The sequence below is a fragment of the Helicoverpa armigera genome, chromosome 12, assembly GCF_030705265.1.
Source record: "Helicoverpa armigera isolate CAAS_96S chromosome 12, ASM3070526v1, whole genome shotgun sequence".
Classification (NCBI taxonomy): domain Eukaryota; kingdom Metazoa; phylum Arthropoda; class Insecta; order Lepidoptera; family Noctuidae; genus Helicoverpa; species Helicoverpa armigera.
This window is the reverse complement of record NC_087131.1, coordinates 11,905,990-11,923,844: the sequence shown is the minus strand read 5'-3', so window position 1 is coordinate 11,923,844 and position 17,855 is coordinate 11,905,990. Positions and strand designations below refer to the sequence as shown.

The window sequence follows — 17,855 nt, the reverse complement described above, 5'->3', positions numbered from 1 at the left end:
ATAGAAATTGCATCGCAACAGCTTTTTAACCATATCGGGCATTCTGTTACTAATATAAGACCATCGTATTCCAACGACATTCGATTGGTTTGCGATTGGTCTGCCATTTTGGTCTATATTACCATATATTCTTAGTCTATATTGCCATATATCAAATCATTTGTAGAAAATGATTCATTATTGAATGACAGAAAAGGATAAAAACGTTTATTTCAAAGAAAAAATTGCGCAGAATCCTGCCCCTGCTAATTTTACTTTAGCGACATGCGATTCACATCCGACTGAGATCCAATCACGACTCAATTACGATTGAAGCGTATGTGGCATTCCACTATTTTTTCTTTTAAATAAACGTGTTTATCCTTTTCTGTGATTCAATAATGAATCATATTGTCTGCAAACGATTTACGATTGCAATATGGCAATATCATCATCCTCGAGCCTTTTCCCAACTATGTTGGGGTCGGCTTCCAGTCTAACCGATCGAATTATTCCCAACTAGTGACCCGCCCCGGCTTCGCACGGGTAACAGTATCCATTATTTAATAGATGTTATTATACATAAAAACCTTCTCATGAGTTACTCTATCTATTAAAAAAAACCGCATCAAAATCCGTTGCGTAGTTTTAAAGATTTGAGCGTTCATAGGGACATACAACATGACACATGACAGAAAAAGCGACTTTGTTTTATACTATAGTAAAGTTTAGCGCCTCTCAGATAGTTGGATCCAGCCTTAATCGGGTGACATTAATGCCGACTGTTCCTTTGAAAACTGACTAGAGGACAAATGGGTCTATTTCTCAGTTGTCACCGGGGTGACATTTGCTACGGTTCCTTCTTCCTTCCAAAGAAAAAATGTAATTACCATAGATTTCAGGTTTTTATTTATTATGCTACATAGAATCTTCCAAAGAAAAAAATGTAATTATCATAGATTTCAGGTTTTATTTCTTATAACAAACAACATTGTGTTTCCTTTAATAGGTACATCACATATTATTAATTTTAACACCAATCGTTTTCTTAATTTTATTTAATTTAACAAGATTACAAACTGTGTTACAAATACATGCGACTAATAAGCACTTTTAACTTAACCATTAGTGATTATCTGTGATTAGTATTAATTAAAGTTATCTGTGATTGTGCCTATTATAGGAAACATAATAAAGTTTTTGTTTTATAGTAGTATTAACTACTATAAAAAATCGATTTTGTAAGCCTGTTGACATTGTGTTAGTTAAAATAATAATATATATATTTTTATGTGATTCTATAACATAATAAATAAAACCTGAAATCTATGGTAATTACATTTTTTTCTTAGGAAGGAAGAAGGAACCGAGCAAATGTCACCCGGTGACAACTGAGAAATAGACTTCCCATTTGTCCTCTAGTCAGTTTTCAAAGGAACAGTCGGCAAATTGTCACCCGGTGATAACTGGAAGACAATTCCCCGCTGTCACCGAGGACAGCTAGAGGGGACTATTGGGAATAATTCCGGATTCAGCTGAGTACCAGTGCTGTACAAGGAGCGACTGCCTATCTGACCTCCTCAACCCAGCTACCCGGCAACCCGATACCCTTGGTTAGACTGGTGTCAGACTTACTGGCTTCTGACTACCCTAACGACTGCCAAGGATGTTAAATGATAGCCGGACCTACAGTTTAACGTGCCATCCGAAACACAGTCATTGGTTTCTAAGATATACTTAGAAAGTACATACAAACTTAGAAAAGTTGCATGGGTACTTGCCTGACCTGGAATCGAACCCACGCCCTCATATTGTGAGGTTGGCTTTTACCCACTAGGCCACACGACTTTGAGGCAATATGGCAATATAGACTAAGAATAATATGGTAATATGTACCTATAAACCAAAACGGCAGACCAATAGCAACCAATCGAATGTCGTTGGAATACGATTGGTCTTATAAATATTAGTAGCAGAATGCCCGAAATGGTTAAAACTGATATTGCGATTTAATTTCTATTCAATTTTGATATTAATAACTTAATGATACTATTAACAGAATCGGGCCCTAGGTACTATGAACTTGATAAAGAAAGCACTTACCCGGGTTGTGAACATCCCAATTCGCACCGCCTCGGCATGATTATATGCACTCAAACAAGCGTCTCTAATCGCTAATAACACAATAACAGTGTCTATTTCACAAATATCACAAAAGGCGTCTTTATCGCAAATAATACTAAACACTAATGGCGTCTTTTCGCAAGTTATGTGAAACAATGAAACAGAGGAGCACAGCTCAACTCACTCACTAATTCACCGAAAACACAGCGGATGAGTAAAACTCAAATCAACGCAAGTCAACAGCAGAAAACACTTAAATGGACGAAAACTTAACACACAAATTGTATGTACTGTACTCGCCATTAAAATTCAAATTCTAACTTCAGCATTGGCAGTTGGCACGGTTTATTGCCAACCAAAAATAATTATAGAAAAATAATTTATGTATATAAAATAGTGTACAGATTTAATAAAATAATTGATAGATTTCCTACGTAATACTAATATATAAAATAATTTTAGATTTCAATAATTTTAGTGATATTTTATGGAAGTTAATTTTGATTAAAGAGCCATCTATTATCACTTGAAGATATTAAATACTTTAGGAAGAGGATTGCAGATGGCGCTTTTCTAAATTTTTTACCGAAATCTAGTCAAGTACGGCAGTGACCAGCCCCTGGACGAAACCAAATTACGTGTGGAGCATAGAGTATAGTAAATAGATTGGGAATAGAGAACCCACTTCGATTTTTTTCTGCAACCTTCAAACGATTTTGAAGCGCCATCTGGTATCGTCTGCCGAAACAAATTGTTTATGTGTGCGTACATCCCATTTCACACACATGTATACATCAGTATTGTCTACAGGTATTCGTCATTCGACAGACTAAACTCACCATTAAAGTCGAGTTGGTGAAACTGAAATTTGTACATTATCATGTCGTCAACTCGCCACTCAAGATTTTCATTCGTGTCAGTTAGTGAAACTTAGATTTTATCACTTTTATGTTTTCGCCAACTGGATACATTGTGTCACAAACATCATCGGCCACTGAACGTCCATTTTGCAAACGTTTGAAACGCGAAAAGTTGATTCCCAAACTTGGCGAAAACATAAAAGTGATAAAATCTAAGTTTCACTAACTGGACACGAATTAAAATCTTGACGTGGCGAGTTGACGACATGATAAATGTACAAATTTTGAGTTTCACCAACTCGACACATTCGTGGTGAGTTTAGTGTGTCGAGATGACGAATAACCGTCTATAGATATTCTAGGGGAATTTGTTCATACGTACGTACTTACAAAATATAGCCACAGAATGTAGAAAATAGTTATTTATTGAAATATGGAAATACAACACAGATTACTACAACTCAACAGAACAACGTTATGTAGGAACATTTAGAAAGTACTTAGTAGGCGACCTGGAATTAAATAAAAATCATATTTACTTATGTTTATGTTTATTGTAATAAATTTGTGCTGAAAGTTTAGTTTCATCATCCTCATCACGATATTGGATTTTACCTGATAAAATTCGATTAATTGAGCGGCACCAACTATATACCAAAATATTTATTGTAATGTTTTCAAAAACATTTCTTAATTCTATCTTGTGGATATCGCAGGTGAAAGGATAATCCACAAATATGTCTAAAAACATTTTATCTTTTCTTTTAATTTAGTTTTTGGCACATTCTTTTTCAAAATTTCTACTACAATATTTTGTATGTCTTTAAAAACTTTTTCCGCCACTATATTGGGATACAACAGACAATGTTTTCCTTTTGTATATTCTTTTGCCCTTATATAACTATTTGATTTTAATTGACTGTCGCCAGTTAGTTCAGTTTTGCAGTGCCTGCATGATTTAGCAACTTTTTTAAAACATTTAGCCAGCACCCACCCACATACATAATTGGCCTGACCAGCATCAGCAGGCTCAGAATTTAAATTTATAAAAGGCACCTCAATTTCGTCATTTTCTTCTTGCTGAAATGGTAGAACCTCATTACTGGGAACATTAGAAGTGTTTTCTAAAAGTTTGTCTTCCAAAAAGAAACTCAATGTCTGAAGACAATCATTGTCATCATTTTCACAGTTAGCGTTAAGTGAATGGGGTGAGTTATAATTATTTAAAAGAAGTGATTTATAGGCACCTTCAAAGCTAATTGTGTTGGGTGCCGTATTCCTCACCCCAAAACTTCTAATGTTCCCAAAAAAATTTTCCAGTGGGTCCTGGTTAAAGTTTCTGGTCATCATTGTATCAAATAAATATTTTTGGGATAATATTTTCCACAACTGTTGCATGCCCTCAATAGTACGTATAAAATTTTTTATTGAAGGTACCGAACTCGTTTCAATTAATCTTATTTTATTTTCCTTTTCTTTTTTAACTTTAATAAATTTTATTGATTTTAATACCTTTTTGGCATTTTCCCATAATTCATGATGAGGAGAATTGTTTCTAACACCACATTTATACATTTTTCCATGTATCATATTAAATGAGCTTGAATTTAAGGAATCAAATAAATTGTCCATCATTTTGGTAAATGTAATTACTTGGCGGCACTCATTAGATAAATCGCCCCTAGCAGATAAATGTTCTGCAGCTGTAGCAACACTGCGGCTAAAAATTTGGGTTGCGTGTTTGACCTTCATTTTTATTTTCTCCACATAAATATGTTCATCAGTTAGTTTCTGACATATTTTTAATTCACCATGTAATTTGTCCGCTTCATAAATTTTCTGGTAATATTCCCATTTTATCGTCTTTTCAACCTTTTCTTCGAAGTCGAAATATTTTAAGTCCTTCGTAAGTAAATTGTTTCTACCTTTCAATAAATGAGGGACATCAAATAATGGGATAATTTTAGATTTCCTACTTCCATTACATCATGTCTCCATTCCTTATTTTCTTTATGAATTTTATTCTACTATCTTCAATAATTTCATTCACTACACTGACATTTACTGTGCTTTGGTCGCACACTGTGCACAAAATATTAAGCCCTGTACCCTGAACATATTTAATGACTTTATAGTCAAGGCTTTTAATTCTGCTTTGTTAACAGAATTTGTAAAAAGTATGCAACAGGCTGTTTAAATTTTTCTTTAATCCTTTGACCATGTAAACTAAAACATGGTCAGCAATTTTTACTACGCCAAGCGAATCCCTTTAATTTATCCTTAGATCCGTCGTAATGGATCTGCGGCGATATTGACATCTCGTCAAAAATAAGACAGCAGAGGCGATCTTCTGGACTTAATTCCTTCACAGTCTTTCTCATTTTTATGAATAAAACTTATTTAGCCCCGACTCTATTTCAATTTTCGCAAGAAGCCTTTTAATGATTTTATAGAGGGCAATGTAAAGTATTTATATAAAAGAGTATAACTCTTGGGACTCTTTTGTACATGGAGAGAGACAAAACTTTTTCCTTTAAAGTAAACCTCCGCCCACGAGCTCTCTTGTGAGTTTTGTGTACTGCATGTTTGTGAATATTTTGCTGCAGTTGTCATATTTCTCGTTATTTTTTAAACAATTTGTATTGCTAATTTTATCAACGCTGGCTAATCTTTCTTTCAAACTACTACCTGTTTACGTAACCGAATAATTTCGGTTTTAAATTCTTCATTTGGAATCTTGAAATCTTTAATTCATTCTCCAGCGATGAAGTTGATTTCAGTTTTTCTGCAAAAAACTTTTACTTTACTACTTTCCACACCCAGATAAAAGTAGCCTATGTATAAACATTTTTTGATATCTTATGGTATAAACTACATTGGCACTTACTTTTGTCTCCTTTAAGTTTCCGTCTTTGTTGTATACCATGTTTACTGCAATAATTATGTTCTGCTGCTATAACACGCATTGGGAGGTGCAGCTGAAAATAAAATAATAATAATTCACCATTGTCATTGTAAACATCAAAATTACTAGTGTGAGTTACATGAGGATTATTAACCTAAATTGTCATTACAATAAATCAAGTTGAAGTGTGTTTGTAATGACTACACAACAGTTACATATTACTTAATGCAGTAATTAATTATGGTAGCTAGTTAAACATAATTTGAGAATGTAGGTAGCCAAGCGTTTACATACCAGTGATTATTTGCTTTGATGTAGAAGGCAGATCCCATATATTATGTTCAGGCATAGGAAGTTCAGTTGGTATATGTGGAGTTGCAGGAGGCATATGAGCATCTTGTGATGGAGCACCTGGAAATAGTAAAAACAAGTCTAAGATCCCACTAAACAACAACCTTCACCGAGTTGGTTAAGGGGTGAATGAACAGTATTTTATATCCAATTAAATATTACTATACTGCAAACAGGTGGCCTTAAAGGTATCTATGAAAAAAATGAAATTTAAAAAGCGTCGCCCCCACCCAGAATACAAAGGGGGCGGGATTCTCCATCGCGATTAGCTCCGGTACCCGCCTGGGGTATTATTACTCTATTTCGTAGTCGCATTAAATTATATTAGGAGCAATGTTTTAAAACTTAAGAAAAAGAAAAGTTAAGAGGTGAAAGAGAGAAGGTGACTGCAGAGTACATATTTTAAAGTAATAAGATATATATTTTATCAGACACTGAAGAGAAGGTAAAGGAAAGGGAAGGTTAGTTGGGAAGTTGGGACCGTTAGTTGGAAAGGGTTAGCCGAGGTGTTATGACTATATTTTCTGATGGTACCTCATGTTTACCAATTGGCACAGGGTCGTCTAGTTCTTACTGACTTCTTTAAGCGTTCATGCCTTCCCCCATCACGTCAAGGTGGCCCCATGGGGGGGGGGATTATTATTATAAAAAATGCAGTATTTAATTATGGCAGCTAGTTAAACATAATTTGAGAATGTAGGTAGCCAAGCATTTACGTACCAGTGACTATTTGCTTTGATGTAGAAGGCAGATTCCATATATTATGTTCAGGCATAGGAAGTTCAGTTGGTATATGTGGAGTTGCAGGAGGCATATGAGCATCTTGTGATGGAGCACCTGGAAATAGTAAAACAAGTCTAAGATCCCACTAAACAACAACCTTCACCGAGTTGGTTAGGGGTGAATGAACTGCATTTTATATCCAATTAAATATTAATATACTGCAAACAGGTGGCCTAAAAGATTTCAGTTCAGTTTAATTGTGAATAATTAAGAATTTTGTTTTCTTAATGGCAATTTTAACTCAGTAGGTGGCATTGCGATCTAGTTCAAGAATAAAGATCTAAATCTTACCCTGAAGATGGAGAGTAGGAACAGCTATGTTATTTAAACGGTTGTTGCGATTCTTAAACTTGTCTGCAAAATGTATGTCACAGATGACTCGCTTTCTGTAAAATTTGATATCATCTGCAGTCTCCAGTTTTCCACCAACTATATTAACCCAGGCTTTGAATAACTCAGGATTCTTTTCTGGGTGTGGAAATTGATGTTGTGTCACACCTGAAAAATAAATTACAAAAATATGAAGTTTGTATGCTGATATTGTATAGTGTATGTATGAATGAATACCTATTACCTATGTATGTGTGCGCGTGTCTATCTATGTATGTCTATCTTATTAAATCATGTATCATTTCATATGGGATTCAGTAATAAATGGTTACTCGTAAGGAACTGTGTTTCTCTAAACGCCCAACCTTATAATTGACTGAGTTGGTATCTCCCGTGATGACAAGTTTATCCGGATGACTAGGAGCTTTCAGGAGCACGATTCTGGGGCCCGATTCTGTTAAGTTAATAATGTCAAAATTGAATAGAAATTGCATCGCAACAGCTTTTTTAACCATATCGGGCATTCTGTTACTAATATAAGACCAATCGTATTCCAACGACATTCGATTGGTTTGCGATTGGTCTGCCATTTTGGTCTATATTACCATAATATTCTTAGTCTATATTGCCATATATTATAATCATTTGCAGACAAAATGATTCATTATTGAATGACAGAAAAGGATAAAACGTTTATTTCAAAGAAAAATTGCGCAGAATCCTGCCCTGCTAATTTTACTTTAGCGACATGCGATTCACATCCGACTGAGATCCAATCACGACTCAATTACGATTGAAGCGTATGTGGCATTCCACTATTTTTCTTTTAAATAAACGTGTTTATCCTTTTCTGTGATTCAATAATGAATCATATTGTCTGCAAACGATTTACGATTGCAATATGGCAATATCATCATCCTCCGAGCCTTTTCCCAACTATGTTGGGGTCGGCTTCCAGTCTAACCGATTCGAATTATTCCCAACTATGACCCGCCCCGGCTTCGCACGGGTAACAGTATTTCTCCATTATTTAATAGATGTTATTATACATAAAACCTTCTCATGAGTTACTCTATCTATTAAAAACCGCATCAAAATCCGTTGCGTAGTTTTAAAGATTTGAGCGTTCATAGGGACATACAACATGACACATGACAGAAAAAGCGACTTTGTTTTATACTATGTAATAGTCCCCTCTAGCTGTCCTCCGGGGTGATAGCGGGAATTGTCTTCAGTTATCACCGGGTGACAATTGTGCCGACTGTTCCTTTGAAAACTGACTAGAGGGGACAAATGGAAGTCTATTTCTCAGTTGTCACCGGGTGACATTTGCTACGGTTCCTTCTTCCTTCCAAAGAAAAAAAATGTAATTACCATAGATTTCAGGTTTTTATTTATTATGCTACATAGAATCTTCCAAAAAAAAAAAATGTAATTATCATAGATTTCAGGTTTTTATTTCTTATAACAAACAACATTGTGTTTCCTTTAATAGGTACATCACATATTATTAATTTCTATTAACACCAATCGTTTTCTTAATTTTATTTAATTTAACAAGATTACAAACTGTGTTACAAATAAGCATGCGACTAATAAGCACTTTTAACTTAACCATTAGTGATTATCTGTGATTAGTATTAATTAAAGTTATCTGTGATTGTGCCTATTATAGGAAACATAATGTTGTTTTTGTTTTTTATAGTAGTATTAACTACTATAAAAAATCGATTTTTTAAGCCTGTTGACATTGTGTTAGTTAAAATAATAATATATATATTTTTTATGTGATTCTATGTAACATAATAAATAAAAACCTGAAATCTATGGTGATTACACTGGAGGAAGAAGGAACCAGCAAATGTCCCCCCGGTGACTGAGAAATAGACTCCCATTTGTCCTCCCCAATAACAGGGAACATCCGTCACCCCGAGGACCAATTCCCGGCTGTCACCGCAGGAGGACTATTGGGAATAATTCCCGATTCAGCTGAGTACCAGTGCTGTACAAGGAGCGACTGCCTATCTGACCTCCTCAACCCAGCTACCCGGCAACCCGATACCCCTGGTTAGACTGGTGTCAGACTTACTGGCTTCTGACTACCCGTAACGACTGCCAAGGATGTTAAATGATAGCCGGGACCTACAGTTTAACTGCCATCCGAAACACAGTATTGGTTTCTAAGATATACTTAGAAAGTACATACAAACTTAGAAAAGTTGCATGGGTACTTGCCTGACCTGGAATCGAACCCACGCCCTCATACTTGTGAGGTTGGCTCTTTACCCACTAGGCCACCACGACTTTGAGGCAATATGGCAATATAGACTAAGAATAATATGGTAATATGTACCTATAAACCAAAACGGCAGACCAATAGCAACCAATCGAATGTCGTTGGAATACGATTGGTCTTATAAATATTAGTAGCAGAATGCCCGAAATGGTTAAAACTGATATTGCGATTTAATTTCTATTCAATTTTGATATTAATAACTTAATGATACTATTAACAGAATCGGGCCCTAGGTACTATGAACTTGATAAAGAAAGCACTTACCCGGGTTGTGTGAACATCCCAATTCGCACCGCCTCGGCATGATTATATGCACTCAAACAAGCGTCTCTAATCGCTAATAACACAATAACAGTGTCTATTTCACAAATATCACAAAAAAGGCGTCTTTATCGCAAATAATACTAAACACTAATGGCGTCTTTTCGCAAGTTATGTGAAACAATGAAACAGAGGAGCACAGCTCAACTCACTCACTAATTCACCGAAAACACAGCGGATGAGTAAAACTCAAATCAACGCAAGTCAACAGCAGAAAACACTTAAATGGACGAAAACTTAACACACAAATTGTATGTACTGTACTCGCCATTAAAATTCAAATTTAACTTCAGCATTGGCAGTTGGCACGGTTTATTGCCAACCAAAAATAATTATAGAAAAATAATTTATGTATATAAAATAGTGTACAGATTTAATAAAAATAATTGATAGATTTCCTACGTAATACTAATATATAAAATAATTTTTAGATTTCAATAATTTTAGTGATATTTTATGGAAGTTAATTTTTGATTAAAGAGCCATCTATTATCACTTGAAGATATTAAATACTTTAGGAAGAGGATTGCAGATGGCGCTTTTCTAAATTTTTTACCGAAATCTAGTCAAGTACGGCAGTGACCAGCCCCTGGTGTGGAGACAAATCAATCGATATGAACTTTCAAGTGAACAACATTAGTCATCAGTGCGCAACGCAAACGCGGACGTGCTCAGGGATACCATTGGAAAACTTTTAGTTACCCCGTTATTTTTACAATTTCTGAGCGAAGGGTGAGAATCATAAACATTTAAGACAGTTAGTAAAAAAGCATGGAATGTTAAATTAATGTTTTTTCGTAATCTATATGCGCTTATTAAATGCAATATTACAACGAAAAAAAATCGGCATACATTAATGCTGTATTTTAGACATAATGAATCTTTTATGTGCTGGTGAATACCAGCAGACCTATTGTAATGTCGGATATCATTTCCTTGCTGGGTTTTGTATTTATCATAATGGTGAGATAAGCTTGTGGAAAAGGCAATTCTCTTGTAGATTACCTCAAATCCAAGTAAATGTCTTTCAGTGGGCAACATTTTTTATTTCTATCTCGTTCTAACATTGTCGGTATCTCTTTCACCCCATTGATTTAACGAGGTACGTTTACGAAGATAGCTTTGATAACAAGAAAGGGTCAAATTTCTGTGAAGCAAAACAATTTTTACTCGTTTTTAAAAAATCGTGAAATAATTAGCCAGCGAATTCATAAAATCAAATCACCTCGAAAATTGTAGTGAAATTTTAACTTTTGAGCTCACTTTGTAAATACTCGTTGAAAAATTGTTATGCAACTAAAATAAAACGCATAAGTTTTGACAGTTGGTCCTGATAAAAGAATTTCGGACCTCTTCTTTTTTCATTAAACTTTTGTATAATGCTATCGCATTCTTTCATTAAGATTTAATTATACTTCTCAATTTTACTGTACAATATTGTGTGGGAGTAAAAAATTGAGGTTATAGATTTAGCTTGAAACGAAAATAATTTAGCAAATATAGACTATGAATAGACTTAAATGTGAATGAAAATCCAGGCAAAATGGTGTGTAAACTTGATTTATAGTTCTAAATATAGACGCTGCGCTGAGTTCACTTGATCATTGCATTTAATTTGAATTGCAGGCACTGCTAGGCGCTCAATTAGTTATCACCCTGATTATGGTATCAGTGATACAGAAGTTGGGGAGTTATTCGTTCGCGAGATGGTTGTTATGTTCGCAAAGGCTGTACAGGTATTTGTATCCTACGAACAGTGAGTTGAAGAGTTTGGCGGGAGTGCCGAAGGAAACTACGAAGGCTAGGAAAGGGAGTAAACATGAGTCGAATGGGAAGCCGGAGACATTCCATGTGCCTCGGAGCCTGGACATCCAGCTGGAGACGGCGCCCGTGACACCGCTGGACGTAGTACACTTGAGGTTCTACACAGAATATGTGTGGATAGTTGACTTCTCTCTGTACACTGCAATTGTGTATATTATGTCTGAGGTAAGTGTTCATTTCCTTAATCTACTTAGTTATTATTGTGCTTAGGTACTGCTACTAGGTATGTATTTTCCCAATAGTTAGTGCTTAAAATGCACATTAACTGTAAATAAATGTTAATTAAAATAATTTTGAAGTTGTGTTAATATTTGTGATATGGTTTCAGGTGTACACATCAGTATTCCCTCTGAAGGATGAGTTCAACCTGAGCATGGTGTGGTGTATACTGGTGGTTCTGTTCTCATTGTATCCTTTACAAATTAAAAGCAAGATCATTCAGTCCTAAGCACTAACTTAGCTGATGTAGTTTGAGAGGCTTAAGTTCGCTGATAACATAAACATACATTTTCTTAAAACAACTGTTTAGCTATTGCACTGTATATGAACATTAATTTTGAAGTAGGTTTAAGAATAGTTAGTGTGTGTTGTTGGTGTACCTGAGCCTTAATTGATAAAAAGTTACACAGAATTTGGTATCATACAATTAAGTGGATCTATAAATTCCTTAACAACAAATCACAGTAAAATCCTACTAAGCCTCACAAAGCAGTACTTCACAAGCGAGGAATCCATCGGTGAGAGATCAACCTGCATCGTCGCGTTCTGCGTGTTCCTGCTCATAGCTATGATGGTGCTGATCGTGAGTGAAGCTAACCTGGAAGTGGGGGTGGACCCAGCGTATGACAGCTTCTATGAAAATGCTTCCAAGTTCCTTGAGAATCAGGGATTGTCTTCTGTGTAAGTATATGAGTTATAGTTCACCATATATTTTTCGTACATTCAAATTCAAAAGTTTTTATGTTGAATGGGTAAATTGCATTATTGGCATGGTTCTTCAAAAGAGGCTACATCTACCTCAGGTCTGTAGACAAGAAACTCAAACTATTTACAAAGATAATCACATAAATTACAGTTTTTTGCATAACTTATGGTTTTTGTAAGAGGAAAGTAATAGAAATTATGGCACTGAGCCAGTTTTTAATTAAAAATATATATCTTCCTATGTTTAACATAGCTTGAACTATAAATTATTTTTTGGATGACTGCAATAATAAAAAGTGGAGTTGCATTTTTTATACAATTTACAAATTTAATTAAATTTTACTTATTATTTGTGTACAATTCCAGGGGTCCAGCATCAAAGTTAATCCTAAAGTTCTTCTTTGCTGTGTGGGCTGCTATAATCGGGACACTTTTCACCTTCCCTGGACTGAGAGTTGCCAGGATGCACTGGGACTCACTTAGGTAAGTTATTGTAACTTAAAAATAAATAAAATAATATGTTCTTAATACAAAATCATACATACAAGTGTTTTTGGGGTCTATGTTAAGTAGTTTTAAAGCAACTTCCATAAAGAGGAGGAAATTCTTACAACTACATATTTATGCTATTTGTCTAGATCCCAAAATCAATTGCTGGGTTTATGTGGTGCTATCTATCCTTCAATTAAGAGTACCTTACCATTTTAGAAACTAAAGCTTCATATTCATAAAATGTAATTCCTCATCTTTCCTTTACAGATATTACGGAGACAACAAAGTGAAACCCTTACTACTGAACTTTAACTTTGCCATGCCATTTGTACTGGTGTTGTTGTGGGTGAGACCCATTACAAGGCACTATCTCACTGTGAGGGTGTTCAGCGGTATGGAGAAACCACTGTAAGTACATTTTCACCTATACAATTTTAGTTTATATAGTGAGTAAGCAAAACGGCTAAGCGAACTTCTGTTTGAAAGTTATGAGTTGTAAGAATGTTTGAAAAAGTTACTGCATTATGTTCTTCTTGTATGAATTAAGTAATAGACCCCACATTCAATACATAGTCTGGTACACAAAGTTATATAACCACTAGCTGTTGCCTGCAGTTTCACCCTCGTAAAAAGTAAAATTTCGTCTGTCCTTCCAATAGGCTGTATTTCATTTCAATTGGTTGATTAGTTTCACCGTGAAAGCGCAACAGACAGACAGACAATTCTTTTCGTATGTACAATATTAGCAAGCAAGGATCTATATCTTACTTACTATACTACAAACATGTAACACAATCTATAAGCTCCGTTTCCCTTCCAGCATGACATCAGACGCCTTCGACACTCTCCGCCTGATCCTCGTGGTGGGCACGGTGGTGACGCGGCTGGCGCTGATGCCGCGGCAGCTGCAGGCGTACCTCGACATGGCGCAGCGGCGTCTCGACGTGCAGAAGAAGGAGGCCGGCAGAATTACCAACATTGATCTGCAGAAGAAGGTAGGGCTATGGTTGATTTTGCAAATTGGCAATTTTTGGGGCAATGTTTGGGGCGATGATAGAAATTTCTACTTAATCTTTTTACATAAGTTATGTAAAAGCGGTTGAAATAGTAGCTTCCACAGTTTCTAGGGTAATATCAAGGCAACATGAACTAAATCATCAGACTTTCCATCGTTCCGCCGCTGGTTACGGGCCGCTTCTCATACAGAAAGGATTGAGCGTTAATCACCATGCTTGCTCAATGCTAATTAGCCAGGTTTCCTCAGGATATTTTCCTTAATGGTAATTTTTATCCAAGATACACCTTATAAAAGTCATCTTATAATAGTCCTTATAAAAGTACCTATCTTCTATGTGCTGCATCAAGACAACCAACCAACATACTGTTCTGGAAAACAACCTGTTTTATTAAACTCCTAATTAAATCAAATCTTCCTTCACAGATTGCATCAGTATTCTACTACCTCTGCGTAGTAGCACTCCAATACATTTGCCCCATTATAATGTGTCTATACATGGCACTCATGTACAAGACATTAGGCGGCTACACCTGGACCGGATTGTTCTATGAAAGTGAGGAAGTGTGTGCGATGAGCGATAAGGTGGAAGGTGTTACTGATGCCGTGGATGGGGAAGGCATAGAACAGTTCCAGCTGGCTTGGGAGAATTTGAAAATGGTAGGTTTGTTCTTTACTACTTATTTCTATATAGTTTTAAGTACTTTTCGATAATGACGACAAGGAATAATAAGTTTTATTTAAGCAAATCATCATTATTAGGGTCCATTTTTATATAAAGTCGGGCAACCCTCTGTTTAAGGTGTCTTGTCTCTTTTAAGCATAATTATAGGAACCTAATTTTTGTCCTCATTGATTTGTCCTACACGATGTATGCCCCTTATATTGGCGCTAACCCTAATGGCATTACTCCTACTGGCCAGTTTTTGACTAGTTTTGACTGCGGTTTATCTATATTAATTTTAACGGATAACTAATAGATAAATATAAATACTCAGAAACCTACCATGCCATCAAATAAAATCCAAAATACAAATATATTTATTTCCTTCCCCAGGTATTCACAGTAGACGTCTACCGAGGCGTGTTCGGGTTCGCAACCTGGTGGTGCTGCTTCGCGTGGTTCCTCACCACCTCGCTCGGCCTCGCATACCAGACATATTTCAGGATCTCGTGATACCCACACACTCACCATAGAGTTCTAGTCACGTCTGCAATCAGGTTGAGCGGGAAAATAAAAAACATTGGTTGTTTGTAAGGTTAAATGAATGATACAAAGTATAAAGACAGATTTTTTATTAGTTTTAATCTGTACGACGTTTGAGTAGGCTCTTAAGGTTTAAGAATCTTGAAAGGATTTTTTTCACAAATGCATTAAATACCTAATTGTTATTTTATGTATTTAGGTACCTCGATTTTTTGCCGCATTTTACTTTTAAACAGTGTTTAAATAAAAAATCATATCAAGATTGTTGATCTTTAGCTAAGGCCCACTCAAAAATGGAGTAGGTATAACTATTTATTTTGCCAGGCAAATTGTCTACACACTGAACTATAAATCTACCTAATCGGATTTTTACAGCAAGCTACAGCTTTATATTGTTCAAAAATGTTTGCAGAAAATAGCATTGAAATTGTAAAAATACTCTCTAAATGTAAAAATAGACAAATTGGCAGCAACTATGTTTTACATGTACAGAAATAAAAATACTACAACAAAAGTATCATTGACCCAGTTTTATGAAGAATATTTGTGAAGAGTCGTCGTTTTGTTTCGTTACCATATTAATTTTGTTTTCTTTTTCTGTTCACAAATAGTAGTGTGGTCATTGGGTCACATTGCACAAAGTCTACACTTTAATATATTTAGTTGGTTTGCAATGGGTTATGTTCAAGTGTGATTCCTATGTACAAAGTTTTGATTGCCGTACCGTAGTTGTATTTTGAACTTTTTAATTACAGATAAGGTTGTTTGTTGATGTGTTTCTTTGGAGTGATGCAACATAAAATAATATTACAACCTTTTTTACGGAATCTCATTCTGAGTCAGCGTTTTTCAGAAAAAATAATTGTCATGTTATAAAAGGAAGTAAGGAACAGGTTGTTAGAAATCTATGTGCGAAAAGAATGGAATTAAAATAATAATGTTGTAAAGCCTACATAATAATTCTTTACACGAGCACAAAATGCTTCCAACTGAAGTTAGAATCTAGAATATAAGGCGCATGTTGTATTAGGACTGTTTTATTTATTTCTTTGTATTGTATTGGACTGTTTTTTCTATTAAAAGGTTTATAAGAACTGTTTTTTTATTATTTCTGCTTTTATTTTTATATTACTGAATACCTGAATACCATGAAGTTCATTAACATAAAAGGTTTATATTGATTCAAATAGACTTGTGCGACCCATTTGACTTCTCAATGTTATAAGAATACATTTTAGTAAAAAATGACGATTAATAAATCACATTCTAGCATCTCTCCCCGTACAAAGATTACCGGTTACCGGCAACCGGCCTGCCTGGCTGGAAGGTTTTTACGATGACTCATATTCTTACACAACAGAGGGCGCGACTTCGTCATTCCAATCATTTCTGTGTTCTCATTCGAAGAAATAAATAGAATTTAGGCATTCTATTTGTATTTCATGCAAGTTTTTTTTTACATTTCATTGACTACCTCTTATCAATTTTGTGGATATTTGTAGATTTTTCTAGTAGGTATATTCTAAGCTTGTAACACTACCGAGACCCAAGTGATGCGTTGTATTGGTTGTCGATATCGATGATTATGTTCAAGATCTTTATTAAATGAATAAAATACTTCTTGTTGACGCGTTGTTATTAGAAATAAGGAAAATGTGGAATCTTTCATGAAAACTTGTAGAAAAAGAGGTAAATGCTTTTAATACAACTGACTACTCTACAGTAATCAAGTTTAATTTATAGCATCATGAAAGACTTTTGTTTTTTATTCTGAAAATAAAGGCATTTCCGGAACTTTATCGTGGGTGCCAATAAGAAATTATTCTTATGAGAGCTAGAGCTTATCGGCTGGAGAAACCATTCCAATAAGAGTGTACGGCTTCAAAACCACGTGCGTTTTAGTGATAACAACAGCAGTTATATTTTCTTTTCCCACATTTCTTTATCATTGGATGAGTTATTTCATAAGAAATATTTTAAATGATTCATTTAATGACAATGAAGATTTTTAAATGGGTATACTGGAAAGAAAATAGTGCAAAAATTACCCTAATAGGTTTCATGAAATAAACACCGTTGACTTTGAAAATATAACCCTAATTGTCTTGGATAAATGAGAATTAAACATTTACCATCTTACCACAAAAACTTTTAAACATCAGTTTAAGACTTGTCTAAAACAATTACAAATTATGACGTTGACATATGGTTAATTTTGCAGCCACAATTTTTTTAGACAAGTGTAAAACAGATGTTTAAGTTTTGTAGTAAGGCCATTAGCCGTGGTATTTCACTGTACGGTACAGTTTTATCGATACATTGTATGCTTCTTCCAAACGCCTCTATTCGCACCCCTAGCTTAACACAAAAACGCTGCAGATGTCATTTTCTGACCAATCAGGGATATTCACGCTAGGAGGGAGCGATTCCTATTGGTCGCCGTA

The 17,855-nt window shown here is 35.1% G+C and overlaps 3 protein-coding genes across 3 annotated transcripts in view; 1 reads left to right on the top strand and 2 right to left on the bottom strand.

The window, feature by feature from the left end:
• LOC110382021 (V-type proton ATPase 116 kDa subunit a 1) overlaps window positions 1–17,855 on the bottom strand; it is a 161,964-nt gene that overhangs the window by 32,984 nt on the left and 111,125 nt on the right. Inside the window, 1 exon segment of the mRNA XM_064037190.1 lies at window positions 2,736–2,749. The gene's annotated coding sequence lies outside the window, so the exon portion shown is untranslated.
• On the bottom strand, window positions 5,921–10,227 carry LOC126055561 (uncharacterized). The gene is made up of 4 exons (XM_064037204.1): window positions 9,893–10,227; window positions 7,294–7,500; window positions 6,940–7,056; window positions 5,921–6,279 (listed from the first exon to the last, which is right to left on the bottom strand). The coding sequence occupies exons 1-4, from the start codon at window positions 9,930–9,932 to the stop codon at window positions 6,155–6,157; spliced, it is 489 nt and encodes a 162-aa protein (XP_063893274.1). The 5' UTR covers window positions 9,933–10,227; the 3' UTR covers window positions 5,921–6,154.
• Window positions 11,283–16,505, top strand: LOC110381978 (transmembrane protein 161B). The gene is made up of 9 exons (XM_021342427.3): window positions 11,283–11,495; window positions 11,576–11,938; window positions 12,102–12,181; window positions 12,458–12,673; window positions 13,064–13,180; window positions 13,457–13,597; window positions 14,010–14,184; window positions 14,631–14,864; window positions 15,262–16,505. Exons 1-9 carry the CDS (start codon window positions 11,493–11,495, stop codon window positions 15,379–15,381), a joined length of 1,449 nt encoding a protein of 482 aa, XP_021198102.3. The 5' UTR covers window positions 11,283–11,492; the 3' UTR covers window positions 15,382–16,505.